The sequence below is a fragment of the Saimiri boliviensis genome, chromosome 1 (genome assembly GCF_048565385.1).
Source record: "Saimiri boliviensis isolate mSaiBol1 chromosome 1, mSaiBol1.pri, whole genome shotgun sequence".
NCBI lineage: Eukaryota > Metazoa > Chordata > Mammalia > Primates > Cebidae > Saimiri > Saimiri boliviensis.
Genome location: NC_133449.1, coordinates 266,402,430 through 266,430,182, shown reverse-complemented (window position 1 = coordinate 266,430,182; position 27,753 = coordinate 266,402,430). Strand labels below are relative to the sequence as shown.

Genomic DNA, 27,753 nt, shown 5'->3' with positions numbered 1-27,753 from the left:
AAAAAAAAAAAAAAAAAAAAAGAGAAAAGAAAGAAAGAAATTTACTTTGCATGTAAAGTATATGAATTTAGTAATTTAGTAGTACTATTTTATAGTAGATGTCATTACATTTTAATAAGCTTCTCAAAACAGAAAACTTGTACCCACTACAGTTTTTTACACAAGGTGGTTTAACAAATACTAACTTGACTCCCCAGCAATAAACTCAGTCTTCAGGGGTCAAGTCATTGCCTTCTGAATTCAAATTTATCCAACAAAATAACACTTTCATATGATCATATATAACATTCTGTAAGATAAATTCTGCTTAAAAAGTTGAATAATCTGAATCACTGAAACAACAAAATGTTATTTTAAATATAACATAAAAGTCATAGAGGAATCTATACTGTTTGTGAAGTATATGCATATATATATTTCAATTATTATAAACATAAAAAATTTAATACTAAAGAAAAGTGGTAACATTACCTTATACATGTTCCTACCAATCTATCTTAGTGCATTATTTATAACTTTAAAGTTATAAAAGTAATTGGTTAATTTCTTTTCCTTTTCTGCTTCTATTTCAATAACAGCATCTGAATTTCATGACAAACCTGATGAGAAACCACATTATACTTAAGAAATGATTCCAAAGTAAACCCAAAGACTAAATAAAACAAAACTACTTTCACAGGACTTTTGATGAATTAGTCCAAAAAGCATTTTGGCTTTAGGGACTTGTAAGCTTTTCTGTAATATCAAGAAACGAGACCCCTTTCTGGGATGATCATTTTCCCCATCTAATATTTCCAAGTATCACTAGGAAAAACAGCACAATTCTAAACTGCAGTACATAAACACCAACTTGACTTCCTTGTGATAGCTTTGTAAGGTAGCAGGTAAATAGCAAGTATCATCTCCATTCTGCAAATGAAGGTGCAGAATGAAGCTCTTGAAGCACCAAAAAGCTACATGATTTGCCCAAGGTATTCAATGAGTCAATCATGAAATTACAAACCCAGCATCAAGTTATCTCTGCTCCTGGCATACTGCTCTCTGACTACACTTCACATTAGAAGACTGTATGTATGTGTCCTCATGTGTAGTCTATATGGCCTTCAATTCAGAGTAAGTCTATCCACTGATAATTATTTTTAAAGGGATCTAATCTCAAAGATCACAAAAACTCAAAAATCAAAATTTTCAGATAATGAGAATTATGCTCTATTCCTTTCAATATCTGTATAGAGCTATGATTTTTTAAAAACTTACATGATAATATTTATTAAAGAGAAAAATAAAAAGTTTAAATTTATGTCTTGGAGAAAGAGTAACTTCAAGTTAGGGGAACTATACAATTCATTTTCAAACTGGGATACTTAAGGGTGAAACTGAGCACTAGTAATAAACAGGATACTAGGTGTTATACTGAGATTGTATTAGGCAAGCTGATGTATGGTCACCTAATGTAGCACGGATTCAGTAAGAGTTGCAAATATTCTAGGAACATAAGAAACTCTCTGCAAGCATGCTGTAATCAAACATGTTCACTTTGCAATAAAATACTAGTGCTTTAAAGTATAATACATAAATTTAGCTTAAACACAAAGGTTAAAAAACAATCTATTTAATAAGAATGTTTAACCAACAAGTTATTACACATTTCCATTCTAATATAGTTTTGTTTTATATAACCCACAAATTAGGTATCAGTAATAACAGTAAATTGATTCACTTTTTACCTTTGAATAGCCAATTTTTTTCTCAAAAAGTATAAACAGGTACCTTTAAATATTAAAGAATTTTGTTGGACTCTTTGACTACTAAAAAAGAAAAACTATTTTCCATTAATGCCTAGAATTTATCCTTGAATGGCAAGATTTAAATCAATATGTTAAATGATAATTGTGAACATAGCTTTCTGAAATGAAAACTTTTTATAAAGCAATATAGGAAGCATAAAAAAATCCAGTTACTACGAAGATTGAAGGAATACTATTATCACCTGATTACAGTATACATGCTAAATATACAAACACTTATCAGTTGAAGTATAATCTTAATCTTATACATGCAAAAATCCCCCACTAATTTGCAAACAGATTTGAAAAAGTACTTTTTACATTCAGTTATGTCTAGTAAGTAAGCCTTGTGTTTAAGACACGAGTTTTACAAATACAGTTATTATTTAAGGTCTCCACTCACATTTCTTTGGGAAATACAAGTTGAATATAGTTTTTAATAATAACAACAAGGTAACAATAAAACTGTATAATATTATTTAGTATGACTTATGGCTTCCTTGAATCTTTAAAATAACTCTCCTGAAAAAAAATATTAAACTGAAACAAACTGAACTGCATGTTCTTAACATATGTTGAGTTTTTAAACAATTCTTCCATTGTAACTGTACTTCTAAGGCAAATGCTTAGGAAATGATATGTAATAAATCTTGTTGGAAAAGATGATACTGTATTCAATGAACATTAAATGATTATTCCTAAGATTTAATTATCAGGGCTTTTTTTGTTATCTTGACACTTTTTACTGAGTGTATAGAGGAAATTCTAGGGTACACAGATGTTCATCAAGACTGATCTGATGTGTTGACCTTGGTTAGTGGTCCCACAAACTTTTTCAGACTTTAAACATCATTAAATATGTCACTGCGAGACATTGAGAGATATCGTCCACCAGGCTGATACCTAAAAGATGAACATAAAGAAACAATCTGAAGGGTCAAAAATAATAAAGGAAGAGACAAAACCAAGAGTACATTAAAAGGAAGTGGCCACATAATTTGTAAGCACTGTAAAATCTAGTCAGTAGCTGAAAGTAGAAACTTACCCTCCAATTACATTTTCCAAAAGGACTTAATTATAAATCAACCACCAACTGTTTTAGAGCCTAGAATATATGCATGACAGAGTGAGAGATGTAAAAAGAAGAGGCGGGGATGTAAGACACATCTGGGAGATTAATCAATTTAATAACCACTCTCAATTGTTGCATATAAACATAACCTAGGTTTTTACTGCATATAGGCAATACTATAGTAAACATTTTCATGCACATGATATTTTGCTTTTATTTAATTATGTCCTCATAGCACAATGGCTGAAAGTACAGACTCTGTAGCCAGAGTACTGGGGTTTGAATGCCTGACTTGCCATTTACAAGTTGTGTGACTCTAGGCAGTTTACTGAGCCTCTCTGGACTTAAATCCAATTGAATTTGCAACCATGCAATTACAATATTTTTGTTAAAGAGCTTAGAATAGTTCTGGCATCTAGACACTGCAATGCAGCAGTTACTAAATATAATAAATTTCACAAATGGCACAGTCAGAAATAGGCATATAAATATTGTCCCCATCCTTTGCTATATATTTCAAAATTATACTTTTTTATTTATAATACCAACTAGTATTGTGTGACGATAACGATTTCATTTACCGCTACTGGATAATTTTTAAAATATAAAAGCATTAAAAAGTCTAAAAAGGTATCAAAAATTACTTAACACATTTTTTATTATTAGAGAAAATGAACATTTTCGTTTACTTATAACTTGTTTACTTTTACCTTTATTCACTTGTTTTCAACCTTGTCAATAAGTTATCAAAATTGCAGAGGAATGCTAGAGCTAAAATGTCACAGCCAGAACTTACCTTCCTGATTCAGATTCAAGAGGATCATCAGTGAACGTTTCTGCATTAAAATCCAAAGGTTCTGCATCTTGGAGAAGTTCTATCCGGTCCCTTTCAGTCCTGTTATTAGCCCTGGTATATTTGAATGCAGCTGCAAAGGAAGGAGGAAAAATGTCTACTTCCCTACTGTATTTTAATGTATGGGTCACAGTCTATGGAGCTACAGAGAGAAAAATCAAAATTCTAAGGAAAGGAATCTGAATTTTCATTGTGAAGACAAAGAACATAAGATAACTACATGTTTACTTAAAATCAGATTAAAATTATAAGCAGTATGATAGAATATAGCAAGGAAAAGCAGATACAGTGTAAACATTTCAATAATATAACTCAGAATTAACATTTAACTATGGTATCACAATGGAGAAACTGTTCATTAACAAAAGTAGTTAGAGTTGGTTTCATAGTTAACTTCATTTCTTGGCTAGGACTTTAAGGTGTAATCAGCTCAAACTCTTAAAAAAAAGTGTCAGTCTTTTGACCATAAGGCAAGAGTATGGGTAGCACTAGCCCACAGAAATAGAATGCACGCCGACATTTAATTAGAAATTTTCTAGTAGTTATCTTAAAAAGAAACAAATGAAATTAATTTTAATATATTTAATTTAACAAAATATATCCAAAATATTATCATTTCAATATGTTGCAACTGCTCAACAGTTACACGTGGCTAATGATTATCATACCAGACAGCAGATATAGAAAACTAACTCTCCTTTCTCTACATAGACGTCGATTTCTTTATAAACAAACCAAATTTTCACAATGTTGTCCAGAGGAGTCCAAGTAGCTTTACAATAGCTTTATGACACAGTTCTTTCTGAAAACTTAAGGCAAGCCAATTCTCTCACATTTTTATATTTCTGTAAGCTTGGACTTTGTCCTAAATGCAAGTCTCTTCATCTTTTCTCTCACTCATTCAGCAAATTGCAATTGCCCAATACATGCAAGATTCTCTCTAATTTATCATCCTATAGCTTTGTGACTCCTCTTCTCCTAAGCATTGCCAGAGCTTTCCATTCTGAAAACTTCCTTCCACTCTATGGTAAGCAAGTGTCCAAATCCCTTTACGGAATCCTCACTATTTCCTAGGTTTAACTAAAGCTTTAGCTCTTTCCTACTTATTCTACCCTGAAGTCCTTCAAATAAATCCTTTTCTTTTCATCTCCAGGACCACTGCCTTATTTTATACCCTAATCATTTCTTGACTGCATCACCAAAACAGTCTCTTAAATGGTTTCTACGTCTCACTTCCCTAAAAATTATGCTTTACACTGCCATCAAATTCATCTTTTGAAACCACAAATCTTATCATACTTCCTCCCAGATTGAAATCTTACCATCAGGTCCAAATCCAACCTTTTTTTTGAGATGGAGTCTTGCTCTGTCACCCAGTCTGGAGTGCAATGATGCAATCTTGGCTCACTGCAACCTCTGCCTCCTGGGTTCAAGAGATTCTCCTGTTTCAGCCTCCTGAGTAGCTGGGATTACAGGTGCCTGCTACCATGCCTGGCTACTTTTAGTATTTTTACTAGAGATGGGGTTTCACCATGTTGCCCAGGCTATTCTCAAATTCCTGACCTCAGGTGATCCGCCCACCTCAGCCTCACAGGTGTGAGCCACCATGCCTGGCCCCAAATCCAAACTTTAGAGCATGACAATATCTGTTCCCCAAGCAGCTCTGTGGCCTCCTCTCTTGTTACCCTCCCGATGCTTAGGCTTTAGTTACAGAGAAAAACATAACATTTTCCCAAAGGTTCTCTTATGACACAGCGTCCTGTACTTAGCCTCCCTTCTAATTAAAATACCCTTCACCTGGCTAAGTACTATTCATTCCTAAATACTCAGCTAAGCATATCTTTATTACAGAAATATTTCTTCATTATAAAAATTCTTTCCTAAGATAAGCCCTCTTTTTCCATTCCCCAAGCTGAATTCCTTCTGCATCAGGTGTGCATCCTTCCATCAGAGCTGTCATGAGAAGTCTACAATATCATACATAGTCTGTAATTAAAATATTTTTAACATTTCTATTTAGTTCTTTTGTATAGTTTCCATCTCTCTGGTGAAATTCCCCCCATCTGTTCATGCACATTGTCCAAGCTTTCCACCAGATTATTTAACATACTAATTGGTTATTTTAAAGTCACTGCACTGTCTGATAATTTCAACATTTGAGCCACCTCTGGGTCTGGTATGTTCACTATTTTATATTTTGAAAATGGCTCATATTATCTTACTTTCTTGTATTTCTCATAATTTTGGGTTAAAAGCCATACATTATGCGTAAAGAAAGAAAAAAAATTGGGCACACCTCTTCTATTAGATCATCACTGTTGAGAGCTGATGTAGTTGATCTGCGTCTGGACTTGGTTATTGGTTTAGTTTCTTTAAATCCCCACAGACTTCACATTTCTCTAGTGATGAAATGCTATGACCTTGTACTTAGTAGGGCCTCAAGTGTCAGATGGTTTCTCTCAGTATTCTTTTTCCACTCTCAGATTTCAGTAGTCTTTTCATGGATATTCCACAGAGGGAGTCTTCTCCATGTTTCTATTCCTCATCCATTGGTACTCAGTGCAAAACTCAGAGCTGAGTGGGAGAGGATGTTCAGTTTTTCCTCCCCCATCCTCAGTCTTAAATCCTGTGCACCAAAGCCTCACCGGTGGGGCTCTTTCAGCAATCTTACATCTCTCCCAAAAACAACCTCCTCCTCCTACTCAGCTCAAGGTCCTAGGCAAAAACTGGTTTCTTGGTACCTCCTAAATAGCTTCTGCCTCATTTCAGTGTGGGATCAGTGATACAGGAAGGTCTCCTAACCCACCTGATGGCAGATGACTTCTGTCCATTTTCAGTCCCTCACTCAGTTATGACATCCTAAGGACAAGAAATATACCTTCTTTGTGTTGCCGTACACCTGGGAATATGCCTAACTTATATGGGTCAGTCAATAAATTATTATAAAAATGATCAAATAACCTATACCTACTAATAGGAAAGAAAAACATCAAGGTAAATGGTAGAAATAAACACCTGCCTAGAAAATACGTGGGATGAGTGCTTACATTACGTAGGGTTAGTATACTTACTACTATTCATTTGATGCCCCAGTTTCTCCTTTCTCTATCAGAGTACATATTTGAACTTCCCTTCTTTCTATATATTGAGAAATGTTTAAAAAAAAAAAAGTCACTGCAAATACACATTTATAATTCTGCAAAGGCATTTCTGGATGAGTTTTCTAACACTCAATCTCTATGCAAGCAAGCATAAGAAAACACTTTCCAAGTGAACTAGAAGATAAACTACTTACACCGGTTGGTATTAACATCTGAGAAGTTTGACTCTTTTGGGTCAGTATGAATATTTCTGTTCCTAGTGGAATCTTCTCTATTGTGTCCATAACGTTCTTTCCATTCCTAGAAAAGAAACACAAGTAAATATATAACAAGAGAACAGAAAATAATTCATTAATGTCAAGAGATGACATATGCAATGTAATATAACAATTATTTTCATCAGAAATTCATTAGTAATCAATATAATTATCCTAGCATCTTTAAAAATCATAGGTCAATGTTTTCATTTTTCCATGATTTATTGAAGTCACAGTCTCTATAAACTTTAACTTTTACAAATGACAGAGACATTCTGCTAACTTTGATTGTTACTCATCTATCTAAAATGTAAAACAATATTACTATGACAAGTTTGCCTTGACCATACAAAAGTTATGAGAACCCATAATGACTAATAGATGTTAACAAAATTTTCTTTCACTCAAATAAACTACAAGTAGTAAGAGCTAAAACATCAAGAGCTAAAGTTGTATACAAACATAGTCTATGACTCACATGGCATTATGAGTTATCCTAAATGCAGTAAAAGCATATTAACTGGATTCTACTCATTAAATTCTTAGAATTGAAAGGGACATCAGAAGTCACCTAAGGCAACTTTCCATGCAGTGCGGGGTCTCATTCTAAAACCTCCTTGCCAGATGCTTTTTGGCTCTCTGACTAGACAGCATGTAATTTTCTATGTCTGAGAAGCCTATTGCAATTCTGGTAAATTGCATAAATTAGAAATTCTCATAGAGAGGAGAAATCTATCTCTAGTAACTTCTACTCTTTGGTTCTAGTTGTGCCTTCTAAAATAAAGAAGATACACATATATGAAGATACACAAAGATAACTATAAAGTTTCCTGTTAGTCTTTGCCAGTATATACACCCATTTGTTAAAATGTGTGGTAATTATAATTAGATTTTACTCATTTTTTGCCTTTTCACTTTCTAGGTTAGTTTATCTCAGAAAATGGAGGCTTAAAGAAAAATTAACAAGGAATAAAATTAATGTTACATCATCAAAAAAGAGAAACAATTTTAAAGCAATCAAAGCCATTTTAACAGCAAGAATATATGTATTTATTTATTTACTCATTCAACAAATATTCATTGAGCAGCTACTTTAGGCAAGAAGCCCTCGATGCTAAATAGGAAGTAATTTATTACTAATGACTTTTAGAACAAGTCTATCAGGATACTTAGTGTGTACACCTGAAAGTATTAAAATTCCCTTTCTTTAAAAATATATATTTTAACATTTTCCCACTTTTTTTCTGTCTTTAGCTAATTATTCCAAATTAATAATATTCTTAAGAAATTTTATTTCAAATTAATCTTCAGATTATAGAAAATTAATACTGTACTTACTCTTCTTCGATTTTCACCTTCTTCTTGCCTTTGTCTTTTTCTCTTCTCTAAACACAGAAAAATAGTGTCAAATATGGCATAACATGGTTTAATCAGACATAGTGTAACTGAACTAAAGATATTGAACTATGTGATATTTATTTTAAATTGCCACAAAATCAAATGTTACAGGTTATTGCTGGAAAGAATTTTGAGAAGTTATCTCACTCAATAAATAGTGAATACCTTCTCTATTTTTGTTGGAGGTGGCCCTGTAGTCTCTGTTTAAATAACTTTAGGGAAGAAAGAGTTCTTTCTCACAATGAAATTTGTTTCTCTGTAAATCATATTCTCTTTTATTCCTGTCTTCTAAGTTAAGTTCATACTTCTTTTCTTTCTGTATGAGTCTCTTTCTATGTTACTCTCTTCAGGTTACAGACATGATGTTTTTCACTTTTTCCCCATAGGATGCACTCTATAGACTCATAAATCTAGCTGTCTGTCTCTAAATACTTTCTAATTTATCAGTCTTATTCTTTAAAATCTTACCTAGGACTGGATGTGCTACGTCATATGAGGTCTAACAGGAGAACACGTGAAGGCTACACTAGATTATTTTGGAGCTGTAATACATTTTGGCTTACACTCAACTTATAATCACACAAAGCCCCAGACTCAAGTAGGGAGAATGTGTAAGAACCTATAGCCCAAAAGTCAAGATTTTTTTTCCCTCCGTGGTACCATCATTTTGAACATCAACAAATTTAATACACTCAGTTTTGTGATTTGATTTGGCACTAGAGTGCCATGTATTCTAACAGGCTGTTAATGATCATCACACTCTAAAAAAGTAGCCTTTGCCTGAGTGATCTTCTATTCAGTATCAAACTGATGATTCTTTAAATTAGTTAGTTTTATAGTTGTACAGAACTTGGCAAATATGTTTCAAGGTAAACATGAAAATGATTCCAAGACCATACAAGGGTGTTATCTAGCTGCAAACATACTAATATTTAAGCTTCAGAATTTCTTTTTCTTTTTTTTTTGAGATGGAGTTTTGCTTTTGTTGCCCAGGCTGGATGGAGTGCAATGGCACAATCTCGGCTCACCTTAACCTCCACCTCTGGGTTCAAGCAATTCTCCTGCCTCAGCCTCCCGAGTAGCTGGGATTACAGGCATGTACCACCACACATGGCTAATTTTGTATTTTTAGTAGAGACAGGGTGTCTCCATGTTGGTCACGCTGGTCTCAAACTCAGACCTCAGGTGGTCCACCTACCTCAGCCTCCCAAAGTGCTGGGATTACAGGTGTGAGCCACCGCACCCAGCCTTAAGTTTCAGAATTTCTTAAAGACAAATAAAATAATTATTTATGTTTACAAATTATTTTTGCTAGGAAGGCTATATGTGCCTTTTTAGCTAAAATTTTGCATTAGTTTATAATTTTTTAGGATAGAGTACAAATTATTCACAAACTATACAAATATTAATTTTGTATTTTGAGCTTAGCATTTAGCATTTTCCCTTCATTTATTTTAAAAGACAAATCTTACCTTTTCTGATTAATTCTTTTCCTTCATTAACTAAGTCTGATGTCATATCATCATCTCCCATAAACTGCTGGAAACCAAGCAGATTCAAACAACGGGTTCCCAAACTAATAAAAGCAGATTTTTTAAAAAGACAAGCATTATTTCACATTGTACGTATTTAGATGAATTATTCTTTAGCATTGTCACTCCCAAAGAAGACTATGCTTCATTATCTGTTATCATATAGTTATCTATAGTCACATATGACATGCTTCAGGAAGTACCACTTATCTCCCTTTCTAAGCGTATGCCCTATACTTCACTGATTAGGGTATGCACTATATTCAGGTTTCTTAATAGATGTCAATTAAGTTATCAGCATACCTTCAGAAAACAATTATACAAAGATGCTAAAACGATAACTATAATAATGTAAGAGCAACTTTTTCCTCTGGTCTAGTTAACCATTTAAACAGCTTCTATATACTATAAATTGATTACTATATCTTATCTGAAGACTATTACATTGTATCTTATTTGCTATTTACTTTAAATTTGATTGTTGTACAAGACAATCATACTGAAAATATGGAAAACAAGGAAGGAAATGATAGGTGAACAGGCAGGATTAATATTTGTTAAGATCTAACTATACATCAATTTACAGATGACTTATTTAATTTTACTATCATTCTGAGATAAATATCACTTTACAGATGAGAAAATAGGCCTAAGTGGTTAAATAAATACTTTGCTAAAGATCACTTAATAAATGACATCTCTTATCCAAGCCAAAACACAAATCAAGCAGCTTTTTAAAATTATATTAGTTCTCAAATTTTTTCAGTGATATACTTCTATGCAGAGGGATGCAAAGGGAGGAGGAGAAAGTGGTGAAGGAGAGAGAGAGAGACAAAGGAAAAACAGGAAAGCAATTTAGAAAAAGTGAAGATCTCCTTTCCATTTTGCAGTCAAAATGTGTAAATATTTAGCTAATCCATAATATATCTACTTGTTTCATTCATATAAAAATGTTTTTTATGTATTACCATTCGGTAAAATTGGGGCTTTGTAGATGATCATGTTAATTCTCTGACTTCAAACATTTCCTTACCGTCTTCATATCCTTATGGGAGTACTAAACTCCCAGATGAGAAGATCAGAATTAGATCATCCTCTTTGGGGAGGTTTTATCTTTGTCTAAAGTGTCAGGAAACAATATTATACTCTCTAAGCAGGTAAGTCTGGATATTCACTTTGGGTGTGGCTGTATTGCTAATAGTGTGGAAATCAGTCTCATTATGGCAGCATTTTAAATGAAAATGAACTTATAAAATCAACCTATCATTGAGATGACAGTAAGGCATTGTTTCATATATTTCTATAACAAAACATCTATTTTGTGAGTTAATCTGAAAATTAAAAAATACAGTCTTTTGTTCTCCTAAAGATAAAATAGAACTAAAGTTTATCCAATTAACTCTAGAAAGACACTTTTAATGATATTTAACAATTTTTGTTTCAGACATAGTGATTTCTTATAGCTAAGATTTTATAGTTGACAGAGCACTATTCTACCCCATATCACTTGATCTATATAACCATCTAATAAGGTAAGAAGAAATGCTAATCTTGCCAACATCACTGCTAACATTAAAAAATCATTTTACATTACAAGTTCTTAATGTTTTACTTTATAAACTTTTCAAGTGAGTAAGCATGTAATAAAAACTTAGTTTCAGACACACAAAGTATGACTAATCTCTTCCTTTAATACATCATTTTCACACTGTAGATTTGTTACTGTCTTCTCCACCTTAAAGAAAACATTCAAAATATTAGATTTGATATTATTGATCAGTTCATATTAAAAGTATTATTTGAAGTTATAATCTTTTAGTTATTTTAAAGGAAGTAAAATATATTTTTTAAAATGCAATAGAGAATTTATTTTAAACAATATTTGTTTACTCATTACCCTAATGTTAGTAGATATTAACTGTAACATGTGGGGAACACTCCCGTGTGAGACCCCTAAAAGGCGTGAGTCTCACTATACGGTGAGTTTGATCCCAAACACAGTTTCCTACTGGAGGCAGTCGAGCTATCCGGAAATACAGGAACTGAAAGATGAATGATCAGTTTCTAATATCAACCACAATATTGTTTGGGCCTAAAACTATGAGTTGCTGCTAGACTGAGTGACCCCCTGCCAGCAACCGGTTCCTGCTTTTAACCTTTTTATGACTTTAAGAATAATCCTTAAACCTTACTTACCAGACTGCCTTGTACCCTAGATAATGGTTTAACTGTCAATATTTGCAAAGCAAAATGCCACCATAAGGGATGGCTTTGATTCCTGACTCAGAGATTCCTGAATGGGGAAATTTAGTTAAGTTGAGTTAGGAGTAGGCAAAGGAGAATCCGGTTAAAAGATATTCTGATAAGCAAAACCAGAAAACCTTTTCACATCTCAGTTCTAAAACAAGATCAAACCAGAGATACCTGCAGCCAGGAGGAATAAGGTCTGGATGTAAACAACCTTTGTGATCACAGGAAATTCTGTTACTTTTTACAACCACTGATTGTGTATCTGACTTTTCAATTGTATAGGCCATGTAAGGTATACATTTGCATTTCCTCTTGCAACCATTGTGTATCTGATTTCTCTATTGTATAGGCCATGTGAGGCATACATTTACATTCCTCTTACTATGAAGTAAACCAGAGCCAAGAAAGTGTATTTATTCCTGGCCTTTGAAAAATAAAATTTGCTGTTTAGGCACAGCCTATCAGCCCTCCAGACGCCTCGCTTTCTCTCTCTCTGTCTTTATTATTTTCCCAGGCGCACTCCCTCTTCCAGGTATTGGGACCCTCTTGCAGGTCGAGAGACCCCCGGGCAGACGTGCCTACCCATCCCGGATGGTCCACGACAGTAACAAACATAAAATAATACTGGAAGTGGTGTTTTTTTTTTTAGTTTTTCTTTTTTTTTTTTTTTTTTTTTGAGACTGAGTCTCACTCTGTCTCCCAGGCTAGAGTGAAGTGGTATGATCTCAGCTCACTGCAACCTCCACCTCCTGGGTTTTCAAGCAATTCTCCTGCCTCAGCCTCCTGAGTAGCTGGGATTGCAGGCACATGCCACCATACCCAGCTAGCTTTTGTATTTTTAGTAGAGACAGAGTTTCACCATGTTGGTCAGGCTGGTCTCAAACTCCTGAAATCCTGATCAATCTGCATCGGCCTCCCAAAGTGCTGGGATTACAGGTGTGAGCCACCGCACCCAGCCCCTATTGGAAGATTTAAATAAAGTAGGTAGATGAAATTTATTTTTCTCAGAAGAGTAAGCAATGAACATTTTTAAGTGTTTTTTGAAAAAGTGGCATTTTGGGCATGTTATGGAGCACTTAAGCAATGAAAGCGGGCAGACAGAGTACAGGATGAGGAAACTTGACATGTAAAAAGTAGGAAGGACAGATGCTAGAAGTCAAGTACACCTATCCTTTAACCCCATGTGAATCTCAACCCTGCCTAGATTCTACCATTCATTCTAATTCCATGAAAAGAGCATCCCATGTACTTTCCGACACAGGAGAAAATTTCTCCTCTAGTTTTAATGTACAACTTAATTACAATTGCTCCTCACCTGACCCTTTGTGCTGGCCATGGGTTGAAGCATCTAGACAGCCCGCAATAATTATGGAAAAGCTCTAAGGCTAATTTATGTCATTAGAAAGAAGCTGGACATAAGGGTGTTTTGCAGGCTAGACTAGCTGTCAATGTCAAAAGCCAGGACTTAAAGTTAATGTTCTGAAATTAATCCTTTCATTTTGTAGCCTAAATAGAATAATGCTAAAATTATTTATTGTAATAGAATAATAACTCTACCTCTTTTTTCTTTCTTTAAAATTTTTAGAGGAAGAATCTGACCTGATCACTCAGTAGTCTCTTCTAAAACAAACTGAAACTCTATCAGTAAACACTTAAAAGAACTTTAAAGAGAAAGGATATCCAGATTTAAGAGCAAAAGAAAAAATAATATGTTTCTTACCTAAAATAAGTAGCAATGCAGAGAATTACCACCAACATAGGATAATATATATAGAATCCATCTGCAATAAAGGATAAAACTTTCATGGAACCCATAATCTGAAGAGCAAGAAAAAAGTAGGTTAAATTGGAATAGTTCTATAATTTCCATTCCTTTCCATCATTAGAAAATTTGCCCAAAACCAGTTATACCAACCCATTTGAACCTTTTAAAAAGCAGAAACAAAGGAGTAAGTGAACTAATTTTTTAAAAATCTGCTTTTTATTGAGGTTTTTCTCTTAAGGAAAATTAATCCAAAATTATCCCATACATTGACTATAAATATAAAGTTAGTGTTAGTATAGGTAAGTTCTTTTGATATTGCTCAGCTAGACAACCTACATGAACCAAAACACATTTATATAATAAAAGAAGCAAAATCACGTTCATCTACTCAATAGTAATATATATACAATCTTTAAAAGAAAGTTTTACCAGTAACACTAAAAAACCTTTCTGCTAGCATTAAAATAAATTTCACAATAACAGCATCTCATATAGATAGTGAACCTAAGGAATTAGCTTTGTGACCATACTTACAGATGTATAAGCAGTTGGCTGAGTATTCTTGTGAGAGATGGATGAATCCATATGGGTCAAACCCAAGAAATTAAGACATAAAGGAGGTGTCAAACGGCAAAATAGCCTGCAACAAACATTTACAAATACATATATAAAAAGTAAAGCAGCAAAATACATTTTATTTATACTGAGGTTTATTAAAAACATGCATCTTCCAGCATGACAAGGACAGTAATGTCTTCAAGGTGAATTGTATTCAGTACAAAAAAGAACTGAAGTTGTATCAACATATGTCATTCTGATAAGTACAGGTACAGAGTTGTTCAATTCTGTCCAAATAAAAAGAGTGCCTTACATACCCACAGACTTGGAGAATTGGGGCTGAAAAGAATAAAGTATGGATACGTATAGGGATTCACTCAGGATGGTAGTCACAAACCTTCTTGGAAGGCCAAGAAGTTTGTGTAGTTTCAGTAGAAGTTTCAGCTGAAGGCAGCCTAAATCCCCTTTACATTCAGTTAATAAGAAAAGCAAATAGCTAGGGTATGTAGGGGAGTTTATCTGAATAACTTGTTTACTCATGTGATCTTAAAACTAAGCTGAGCCGGATGGCCCTCTTGCAGGGAGGTCGACCAGGAATATTACCCACTAACAGTGTTTGCTTTGGGCATTGGAACCTGTCCTTTAATCTTCAACCTCTAGTGGTGTTGACTCAAGCCTTTGTCAATTAAACTTTACAGAATAAATGTGAGTCTCATGACTAAAACACCAAAAGCAATGGCAACAAAAGCCAAGATAGACAAACGGGATCTAATTAAACTTCAGAGTTTCGGTACAGCAAAAGAAACAATCAATAGAGTGAACTGGCAACCAACAGAATGGGAAAAAATTTTGCAATCTACCTGTCTGACAAAGGGCTAATATCTGGAATCTACAAAGAACTAAAACAGATTTACAAGAAAAAAACAAACAAACCCATTCAAAAATGGGCAAAGGATATCAATAGACACTTCTCAAAAGAAGACATATATGAGGCCAACAAATATATGAAAAAATGCTTATCATCACCGGTCATTAGAGAAATGCAAACCGAAACAACATTGAGGTATCATCTCATGCCAGTTAGAATAGCGATCATTCAAAAATCTGGAGACAACAGATGCTGAAGAGGATGTGGAGAAATAGGAACACTCTTAACACTGTTGGTGAAAGTGTAAATTAGTTCAACCATTGTGGAAGAGAGTGTGGCAAGTCCTCAAGGAGCTAGAAATAGAAATTCTATTTGACCCAGCAATCCCATTACTGGGTATATACCCAAAGGATTATAAATCGTTCTATTATAAAGATACATGCACATGTATGTTCATTGTGAAACTGTGTACAATAGCAAAGACCTGGAACAAACCCAAATGCCCATCAATGATAGACTGGACAAAGAAAATGTGGCACATATACACCATGGAATACTATGAAGCCATAAAAAAACGAAGAGTTTGTGTCTTTGTAGGGACTTGGATGAATCTGGAAACCATCATTCTCAGCAAGCTGACACAAGAACAGAAAACCAGACACCACCACATGTTCTCACTCATCGGCAGGTGTTGAACAATGAGAACAGGTGGACTCAGGAAGAGAAGCATCACACACTGGGAGCAGTTGGGGGTGGGGAGGGATAACATGGGGAGAAATGCTGGATATAGATGAAGGGGGAATGGAGGCAGCAAACCACCTGGTTATGTATGCACCTATGCAACAACCTAGCATGACCTGCACATGTACCCCAGAACCTAAAGTACAATAAAAAATAAATAAATAAATAAATAAAATTTAAAAATGCGAGTCTCACTGGTTGGTGCCAGCCGGTATTCACAACTGTTTATAGCACTCTCTAGAGAGTCTGTAAGCCACCCAGACACACTCAGTCGAACTGGCAAAGCATAATATCTGTGTGTCAGTGTATTTTATACATCTGTCACTGAGTCAGGGTCTGCAGGATAGATCTCTGCAGGTGGTGACCCCAGGTATGAATAAAAAAGACACAATATGAAATATTTTGTGATGATAGAACTGTTCTAAATCTTGTGTTGGTGGCTATAGGAATCTATACACACATACACACATGTAAATGAATAAAGGATAAAAAAATGGTGAGAACTAAATAAAGTTTGTAGTAGAGTTAATAATAATGTTTTCCTCTCATTTCCTGGTTTTGATATCACTGGGGGCAGTGTGACGAAGGTTACATAGGACTTTTTGTACTATTTTTGCAATTTCCTGTGAGTCCATAATTATTTGGAAAACAATAAAAAAGATGCTTAAAAATATTTCAGATGTCAATTCCCCTATATTACCTAATTTCATCCTTTATAAATACCTAATAGGACTCATTTAACAATAAGAACAAGTAATGGATTGTACAATCTTGCCCAAGTTGAAGATACCTCTTTAAATCCTCTCTAAATTCTGCAGGAAAAATTGTTCTTGTTGGTTTTCTCAGTCCTCTTCAACTCAGTGAGAGACCACTGAACCTAAGAACACCATCTAGGTCTGACTTAGTCTCAAAACTCCATTGTTCCTGCTCCTTGCTAATCTCTGGTTGGTAAATCCAGGCTCACTAAGTATTGTTTTTTCTGCCTTCTAGCCTAACCTAGTATACCTACTTTAACCTTAAACCTCAAGCAGACATTAGCTGGCAATCAACAAACATGAATTTAATATTTAAACCTAATCAATTAGCTCATAGAGATATAGATGTTAGTAGTTAACGCCTGTAAACAACAAAAAAATAAAAGATCCATAAGAATACACTCAATGAAATAATTTCTCTGGTTTCTAAACACAATCCTACTTACATGCCACTGAAAAGAAGGCTATAAGCATCAGTCTGGTGATGTGAAGCCAAATAATAATAGTTAAATACACGAATCCTGAACACAGTAGAATAAACACAGATACTTAGGAAGAAGATGGAAAGGAAGCAAGCAATCTGGAAAAAAACAAAAACAAAGCAGTTTGTTTAGAACAAACAAACTTAACAATTACAAGTATTATCCTTCCTTTTTTTTAAAAAAAAAATAGTGTCCCACCTTCTCACCCTGTTGCCCAGGCTGGAGTGCAGTGGTATGATCTCGGCTTACTGCAACCTCCACCTCCTAGCTTCAAACGATTCTCCTGCCTCAGCCTCCCGAGTAGCTGGGATTACAGGAATGCACCACCATGACTGCATAATTTTTTCTATCTTTAGCAGAGACGGGGTTTCAACATGTTAGCCAGGCTGGTCTCAAACTCCTGACCTTGTGATCTGCCCACCTTGGCCTCCCAAAGTGATGGGATTACAGGTGTGAGCCACTGCACCCAGCCCAGTCTTCATTTCTAGCTAACATTTATTGATGTTGTAATTGAAATATGGGTAACAGAGAATTTTTTAATCACCTACTAAGACTATAGAAAAAAAAAAATCTCCATTTCAAACTGTTTAATATCTTAGATCCATAAGTTTCTAATCTACCTCCTAAAGTGAGCCTATTTTCCCATTCCCTTGGCAACTCTTCACATGAGGCCTATAAGTTATGTAGCTTTACTGGCATAAATATAATCAAAGTATTCCCAGGGTCAAGTGTGATGGTTCAGGTCTGTAATCCTAGCAATTTGGGAGGCTAAGGCAGGAGGATCACTTAAGCCCAAAAGTTCCAGATCAGCTTGGGCAAAATGGTGAAACGCTGATTCTACAAAAAATACAAAATTTAGCAGGGGATGGTGGTACATGGCTGTAGGCCCAGCTACTTGGGAGGCTAAGGTGAGAGGATCTCTTGAGCCTGGGAAGTCAAGGAAATCAAGAGGATCTCTTGAGACCTGGAAGTGGCGTGAACATGGCAGGAACAGTGAGCCATGTTCACACCACTATACTCCAGCCTGGGTGACCGCAAGATTCTGCCTCCAAAAAAAAAAAAGAAAGAAAGGAAAGAAAAAAAATATTCTCAGATTTTTGCACTATCTTGCAACTTTTTATGTCTCCTCAAATACAGTTCTTAGTTTCTATAGTGTGGGTAAAATAATGAAGCATACTTTTAGAAGTCTGAATAACAACACTGCCGAAAACTTCACTGATTTCATTGTCAGTAGAAGAAACACATGAAGAAAACAGTTAAGGATTATGCTATGAAGTGACATATATTTATGAAAGACATAAAATAAACTGACCTCAATATAAATATAATTATATGTTTTTTCTGCCAGCTGTATGAAGACTGCAAAGAGGGATAAGACAGGAGTAGTGCTAAAGAACGTGCACTCTGACCACACAACAATCACAGAGAAGATGGACAGAACCACAGCAAGTATCTTGTAAAACCATGGTCGCAAAAGACATTCCCAGTACCATTCTAGAAGATAAAAGAAAAAAATGATTAGGAAAATTATAAAAGAGTAACGGGGTATTTACATTGTCTTCAAAATATCTCCCAATAAGATACTTAATTACAAACAGAAAAACGACAATTTTACAGTGGAGAAACCAAGCAAATACCACCCTAACCAAACGATTACCCATAATGGGACAAGCTAGTATCATGTGCCTCATGCTATTATGTATTGAGAGGAACATGACATTGCTGCTGTGGTATTCCTACAAAAAAATGCAGAAACTGCATCTAATTTTAAAGAAACATCAAAGTCAAATTCAAGGACGTTCAACAAGAAACTGGCCTATACGCCCAAAAACATCTATATCGTAAAACACAAAGACTGAGAAACTGTGTCAGATTAGAGGAAACTAAGGAAACATAACAACTGAATGTGATGCATGATCTGGAATTTTATACAAAGAATACTATTGGGATATTTATAGCAAAATCTGAATAAGGCCTGTAAATAGTATAGTATAATATTAATTTTTGATTTTGATAGCTGTATTTGGCTACGTAAGAAAATATTTTTATTTTAGAAAATATATACTGAAACATTTAGGAATAAGGAGGCATCGTGTCTGGATACAACTCCAAAATAGTAAGAAAAAATATATACAGATAAAGCAAATCAGTATGGTAAAATGTTAACATTTGAAGAACCTGGTTGAAGGCTGTGTGGGAATATTTTGTACTATTTTGGTTTTAAGTCTGAATTTAGGTAAAAATAAAAATTTTAAAAAGCAAGCTCAATAAATTGAAAAAGCTGTATTTTTACTTCCTTTATTAAACAGTTGAGCTTCTGGCTCACTTTAATTCTTTACAACTGTCCTCTCATCATAATTCCTAGTGATTTCAATATCCACATAAATGATTCCCCTTTCATTACCCTTGTCTCTTATTTCCTTGAACTCCTCCTCTCCTCTAATGAACTTTCCTCCACCCTACCTCAATTACTTGTTGTCACAGTGATGCCTAAACCTTTTATTATCAGTATCTCCAACCCTTCCATATAATCTCATTTCAGCATCCTTGTCTCCAAACAATACATTCATCTAGTATGTACAGTATTTCAACGCCACCAACTGGCCATACCTGGACCAAAAATCAATTTATTCTATCATCTTTTTACTGTTATTTAACACTTTGATGTCCTTCCTCATGCAGCCCAGATTCCAGTCTTTGAGGACAGTATCCCACTTCCTTTGCCCTGCCTTGCTTCACTGTACCTGCTTAGCTAAACCACACCTGGTTAGATCCAACTCCCTGGCTAGTCTGTGCCTGCAACCACATAGCTGCACATTGCAGGAGAAAGACACACAACTTTGTTGACTGGTCTCACTTTAAATTCTGAATCACTAGCTTCAAGTGGATCCTCAGTACTGCCTAGTTAGCCTACTATAATTCCCGTCTTCTCCCATGACCACTTTCCTAGGCAACTATTTTGTACCTTCTCTTCCTTCTTCAAATCTGCCCTCCTATACTTATTCTTCACATTTCACTGAGAAAATAGAAGTGATCAGAATTTTCCAAAGTTTCTACCCTACACCTTCTCATCTAGTTACATCTGTGCCTTACCTCCACTATTCTCTTCATTGTTCACTATTTCCCATCTCATCTCTACTAATCATAAACATTGTCCTAGAAATTCTCTATTGTCTTATCAAATTCTATTATATCATTTACTAATTACATGTGATAATTTCTCTTGACTATGCCCCCAATCCTCTGTCAGCTACTACACCTTATGTCTGTTCTCTTTCATAAGGAAAACATTTTTAGAGTTTTCTACTCTGTCTCCAATTGCTCCTCTTCCTATTTCTTTTAAACTTCAGTCAGGCTTTTTTATCCTCACTTCTCTAAAATCCAATGGTCAAGTCTTAGTATTTATGATCCTTAATCTATGTGCAACATTTGAAAAGATGCTTTACATACTCTTTTCCTCAAAATACTTCATTGTCCTGATTTTCCTATTTCATTCCCTCCTTTTCTAGTCTTTTCTGCTGGTTACTTTCTCATTGACCTAATTTCTAAATTGTGGAACGCCTCGGGCTTGGTCCTCAGACTTTTCTCTTTTCTCTATCTCAATTACTTCTTTATTGATTTTATCCTGACCCCATGGTTCGCTACACATTGATCGCACCCTAATTCATACCTGCAGTTCAGACTTCTCTGTTGAATTTCAATTTCTCTGTCAATTGCCTATTCAGAATCTTTATGCCGTTATATGTTCATTGTCTGTTTTCCTCACTCCACAAAAGCAGGAATTTTTGTCTTTTTAAATTGATATATGCCAAGCTACCAAGCACCCAACAATATATAACACTAATGGGCCCAAATATTTGTTGAATGAATGAAAACAAATACTACATCATTCCTTTATTTAACTAGGAAGGATTTTTGTTAAAGAAGTTTTCTGAGATATTTATTACAGCCATTAGGTCTTCATACTCAAAACCAAACATGCAAATGAGAAACAAGTGAATATAACCATTTATTTGAATAAATAAGGTTTAATAAATTTTAATACTGTGATACTTTGGTACTTGCATTAAGTTTCTTCACACTAAATTTAACAACATTTGAAGGGAGTGTCATAAATTATCAAAAAGGAGAAAAATAAGAATGACTACAGAGTATAGGTTTTATAACAAGACTAATAAAGAGGACTACTTAGGGGAATATTTCAGTAGTATGTCAAGACTGAAAAAGAGATCCAAGCTTGTGATATAAAATTACTTAAAATTCTAACTATTTTAAGTACAGTCATGCGTCACATAACAACATTCCAGTCAATGATGGACTGCATATACAATGGTGATCCCATAAAATTACAACGCTACATGTTTATGATTATCTTTTCTATGTTTAGATACAGAAATACTTACCACTGTGTTACAACTGCCTACAATATTCAGTATAGTAACATACTGTATAGGTTTGTAGCCTAGGAGTAATAAGCCATACCACATAGCCTACATGTGTAGTGGGCTATAACATCTAGGTTCCATACATACTCTATCATGCTTATGTAATGATGAAATTGACTACACATTTCTCAGTATGAATCCATCATTAAGTAATGCATAATTGTATATATTATGCATTATACAAAATAGGCTTCATGTATACATGTTTTTAAATAGAATTTTTATTATTTGTGAAGTAACAGTGGAAACTGGTTTATGTTATATGATAAGTAAAATAGTTATTTTGGGGAAATGTTATCAGATACTTAATATCACAAAGTATAAATCAAATAATACAAATAAAAGTCAACTTTGCATTGGTGAAAATACATAATTTTTTTCTACAGAAAACTTTTCATCATTAAAGTTTGTAATTTATATCAAATTACATACCAAATGTAGGATTATAAAAATATTGGATAAATCGATTTTCTGGCTCTGGCGATTGAAAGGTGTGAACAAACTGACGAGTAGCACTAGTTTCATTTTTTGCTACATCTTCTAGATAAAATGCTTGTTCCAAAAGAATTTGCCATTGTACTTGAGTTCGACGGTGTCTCTGAACTGAATAAATCACCTAAAAAAGAGAATGGGGGTAGACCTGACAGTGTTCTGATCCAACAGTGGTTCACCTCCCCACTAGGGAGCATGTTTTGATTGTCACATCAATGGGGAAGTGCTAGTGCATTTACTGGGTCAGACTGAGAATATTAATGTTCTAAAATGATGTAACAGTTTTATGTAATGTAACAGTTATGCTCAGTGAAGAATTCTCCCTCCCCAAATGCCAACAGTACTCCTATTGGTATACACAAAGATAAACTATTTCAAGGAATAATGATAAGGACAGGAGCAAAATAAAGTTTTATATATACAGTCACTAAAAAGTCCTTTTTTGGCTGAGGCAGGAGAATTGCTTGAACGCAGGAGGCGGAGGTTGCAGTGAGCCGAGACTGCGCCACTGCACTCCAGCCTGGCGTCTAGCGACAAAGTGAGACTCTGTCTCAAAAAAAAAAAAAAAAAAAAAAATTCCTTTTTTTTATGAGCAATGATTATAAGTTAAACTAAAATCATCAGTAAGTGAAATATTTATAATTAACAAAGTTACCTGTTTATGCAGTTTTACCAGACTTTTTTCACTTGGGTAGATATTATGCTTTTCATCAAAATCTTCATAATCATCCATGTTCCTACCCATTTTTTCCTGATACTCTGTAGGGCACTAAAAGGAACAAGTAGATTTTTTAAAATCTTAATTGTAAAAAGATAAAAAATTGTTTTTATTAAAAATCTTTCATTCTTGAGCATCATTTTGACTTCTAATTTTCTCAAAAACCTCTTCCTACTTTATTGTCATCTCATTAGACTTCTACTTGCTAATATTTTCTTGAAAATGTCTTAAAAGGTGTACTGAGTTTCTTCTCACCTGTATAATATTAATCTTTATGCTCATATATACTAGATATATATGTATGGCTATCAGCAGGGAGCTTACCTACAGAAAGCAACTTGTATTTGAGAGGATTATTCTAAGTAGGGTAAATTATTTTTCTAGCTGAAGAATGAAGAAGCATCATGACAAATTCAAGATGCTGAATTTTTGAAAGGCATAGCACAGAGAAATAAATACATAAATTTAAAGTCTCTTCCACACCGCTACTCATTTATTACCTATATGAACTTGGGCAAGTTAGTTAACCTCTCTTAGTAGTTCTCAAAAAGTAGCAAATGTGAGAGAAATAGCTAGGAAAGTGATTCCTATGAGTATTATCTCAACAAAACAGAACACTAGACAACAATCAGTATAACAGATTAAAATCCAGGAAAATAAATACTTCCATGGTTCTGTAAGTTTAAGACAATTGGGGAACTGCAATACCCCTAATTCAATACCAATGCATCAAAACCTTAACTGTATGGTTTATTAAATACCTATGGTAATGTCACTCTTTTTATTATATATTTTATGAATATATTAACGAAATATATTTGCAAAATAACATGTGGGAAGCTGACTATAATGGAGACCTTTTATTTTCTTATAGGACATATACCTTTAGTGAACATATAAAATAACACTTTAAAGGTTTACTTCCATCATTGTCATGGCAATCCTTATGCATTAGTCAACCTCTATCTCCGTAATTCAACAAAAAATACTGCCAATAATTAGTGTTAAACTTGTAGTAATTTAAAAAAAAAACTTCCAAGTACAGATGGTTCATAGTTAATACTTCTATGAAAATGAGTTTAGAAGAAATGAGTTACTCAGCTATAGGCTGTATTTATACTTTTCTCGTACTTTTGGTATAATATTATATAAATGCGTATTTCAAAAGAAAACATATTTCATTACCTTTTTAAGTATTGTATCAACACATTTTCTCAATGGGTGGTTATACTTGATGCTTTCATTCACTTTACGAACCTCCTATTAAAAACAGTAAAATAAATAAAAATATTTCTATTTCTACAGATCACATATTCCAAATGAGAATGCACTAGGTACTATATATTTTCTCACAAGTTCAACTTCGACCCAAATTACTTTGCATTACATGAATAAAAGTTCTTAAGAACACAAGTAAAAGTACAAAGTCACTGAAATTCTGTACCCTAAACTTTTTCGTACTTTCTAAATTCACTCTCTCATCACTTCATAACATGGTATACAAAAAAAAAGAATAAGCATTGTTTAAAAGTCTGCAAAAGATCAGACAAACATTGTGGTCCTAAAAGAAAAGGGCTATGTTCCTCCACCTTACTCATCAAGATCAATTACCTCATTATCTAAAATGCAGCAAAAAACAAATGAAGTAGAAAAGGCTACAAATGTGACAAAGTGCCAGCTCCTTTCCAATAGTGTGCCAGCACACTGTCTGCTGGCCAGGCGCAGTGGCTCAGGCCTATAATCCCAGCACATTGGGATACCAAGGCAGATAGATTGCTTGACCCCCGGAGTCTGAGACCAGCTTTGGCAACACGGTGAAACCCTGTCTCTACCAAAAATACAAACATTAGCCAGTCTCATAACTCAACCTCAAAATAAATAAATTAATTAAATTTTTAAAATAGAATAAAATAAAAACAACTCACTCCAGTTAGAATGGCAATCATTAAAAAATCTGGAGACAACAGATGCTAGAGAGGATGTGGAGAAAAAGGAACACTTTTACACTGTTGGTAGAGTGTAAATTAGTTTAACCACTGTGGAAGAGAGTGTGGCAAGTCCTCAAGGAGCTAGAAATAGAAATTCCATTTGACTCAGCAATCCCATTACTGGGTATATACCCAAAGGATTATAAATCGTTCTGTTATAAAGACCCATGAACATGTATGTTCATTGCAGTGCTGTTTACAATAGCAAAGACCTGGAACCAACCCAAATGCCCATCGATGACAGACTGGACAAAGAAAATGTGGCATATATACACCAAGAAATACTATGCAGCCATAAAAAACAATGAGTTTGTGTCCTTTGTAGAGACATGGATGAATCTAGAAACCATAATTCTCAGCAAACTGACACAAGAAGAGAAAACCAAACACTGCATGTTTTCACTCATAGGCAGGTGATAAACAATGAGAACACTTGGGCACAGGGAAGAGAACAAAGAACAACACACACTGGGCTAGGTTGGGGGAGGGGTTGGACGGCAGGGAGGATGGGAAAGGGTAACACAGGAAGAAATACCTGATGTAGGTGACGGGGCGGCAGGGGGGATGGAGACAGCAAACCACATTGCCATGTGTGTAGCTATGCAACAATCCTGCAGAATGCAGGATGTGCACATGTACCCCAGAGCCCAAAGTACAATTAAAAAAAAAAAATGCACTATTTGCCAGTACTATGCTAAGTGTAAGGGCTCCATAATCCATACTGGAGGGTAGAGAGAGAAGTCAGGGAATTGTCATCTTAAAATTTCAGTCCAGTAATTAGATAATTATATAAACAATTCTGAGTATAAAAAGGCATAAAAGGGTTAAAGACTCTTTAGAACTAGTAGTACCTAAAGAATCACAATATTCTACAATATTCATGAAATCTTTAAAGAGTTGAAACCACTGTTTTAGTCAGATGAAATAGCATATTCACTACCTAAAAGCATAAGAGAATTGACCAGGATATTTAAAAGAACATTCTGGGGCATAGAGCAGAGCAGGGTTTTAAGGAATACAAAACTGAAGGCAGAGAAGCACACAAACAAAATTGTGAAAAAATATTTGTAATTTATATGACAAAGACTTATTATCCTTAATATGTGATGAACTCTTACAAATCAACAGAAGAATGGGAATATAGAAAAAAATATGATTGGCCAATAAATGTCTAAAAAGATATTTGAGCTAACTAAAAACAGTTATAAAATTTTTAAGGTTTTTTTTTTTCAAAATTGATACCATATAAAAAGGTGAGAAAACAGGCCCTCTTATACACAGTAAAAAGTAATATATTCTATTTAATTTCACAACATCTATCAAAATTTAGAATATGTATACTCTATAAATAATCTGCACCAGTAGACACTATTCCTGTCAAGGAATTTAGCTTAATGAGGAAAACAAATACAAGCAAACATAGAAAACTATTATCAGAGAAAAGCATGAGACGCTTTAATAAGGGATAATGTAGAGTGGGAGATTTTCTAATTAATTGATTATTTAAAATGAGATGAAACAAACTGTACTGGACTCAGTCAACCAAAGGGAGAGACAAGAATATTCCAGGCAGAGAGACAGAGACAGCACATACAAAGGCCTCCAGGCCTAAGTGAGCACATTACTTGAAGAGACTGAAAAAAGTCCAGTGTGATTACAGGGAAAGGAAGATCAAGGGTCTGCATAGCACTGGATCAGGCTGAAAGAGCAAGATCAAAGTGCCCCTAGAAGGCCTTAATCATGGTTTATTTTGAGGTTAATGTGTGAGGCCTACATATGACAGTGACAAGATAAGACTGGGGTTTTTAAAAGGTCACATGGAAGCATAATTACATCTATTTTCCATTACTAAGCTGCCTTAAAGTTTTTTGACTTGTTAGCACAAATTTATCATACTTTTAATATGAACTATACAATTTGTTTATATATTATGTGAAATATGCTCTTATTCTTTAGATTATTTAGCTTATTAAAAAACAAGTACTGAAACAGTTAATTAACATTTGCTATATCTGTTATAAATTTAGGGCTCCTTCAGAAGTTCATAATTTTAATTAAGCATGGCAAGTATTTGAAATATACTCCTTGCTTTCTTCATACAAAGTAACAAACTTTGAGCTCTTTCACCACTGTGCCTTGTCAAATTCTTTTCTAAGCAGGTCAGACAACATTCATGAAGGGAGGCTAATAGGCAGCTTTCAGTGGAAATAAGTAGCTGTTTCTCCCTCCCTAAAATTATCTAGAAAAATAACAAAAGGTAGAGGTGACCTTTTAGGTCATCTAGCAAATAACTTCTGAATGCTTTAACATAGCTTGTAAGTTTTATTAATGCTTCAAAGAAAGGTAATAGACATAGAAATGCATCTATCAATTTTAGAGATAAATATATCATAAAAATACCAAACAGTTTTTATAAAACTACATTTGGGAGATTAAATGGATAACTGAAAAAATAATTACCAATGAACTGACTAAACTTTGTTATCTGTCAAATGACTGGACTTTTCAGTATGGCATTTAAAGCCATGATATAGCTTTATCTTTCCAATGTAAACTTTATGCTCAAATTGATTTGGTTTTAAGACTTCTAAAATCTGCCTAGAATGGTATCAGCTTCAAAATTCTACCCATCTTTCAAGGCCCAGGTCATACTTCATGTCTTCTGACCACTATTCAAAAGTGATACCTCTC

At 34.2% G+C, this 27,753-nt stretch overlaps 1 protein-coding gene across 4 annotated transcripts in view; it reads right to left on the bottom strand.

Moving 5' to 3' along the window:
- Positions 1-1,596: 1,596 nt before the first annotated feature.
- The window catches only part of LMBRD2 (LMBR1 domain containing 2), a 47,938-nt gene continuing 21,781 nt past the window's right edge, over positions 1,597-27,753 (bottom strand). For all 4 annotated transcript variants that reach the window (XM_003925922.3, XM_010336676.3, XM_074386608.1 and 1 more), the window contains 12 exons: positions 24,260-24,334; positions 23,012-23,125; positions 22,297-22,480; positions 18,732-18,913; positions 17,384-17,517; positions 14,550-14,655; positions 13,971-14,068; positions 9,941-10,044; positions 8,409-8,455; positions 7,008-7,113; positions 3,656-3,785; positions 1,597-2,690 (listed from right to left, as the gene is read on the bottom strand). In XM_003925922.3, the coding sequence (XP_003925971.1) occupies positions 2,630-2,690; positions 3,656-3,785; positions 7,008-7,113; positions 8,409-8,455; positions 9,941-10,044; positions 13,971-14,068; positions 14,550-14,655; positions 17,384-17,517; positions 18,732-18,913; positions 22,297-22,480; positions 23,012-23,125; positions 24,260-24,334 (1,341 nt within the window). In that variant the 3' untranslated portion in view covers positions 1,597-2,629. The remainder of the gene's footprint in view (positions 2,691-3,655; positions 3,786-7,007; positions 7,114-8,408; positions 8,456-9,940; positions 10,045-13,970; positions 14,069-14,549; positions 14,656-17,383; positions 17,518-18,731; positions 18,914-22,296; positions 22,481-23,011; positions 23,126-24,259; positions 24,335-27,753) is intronic.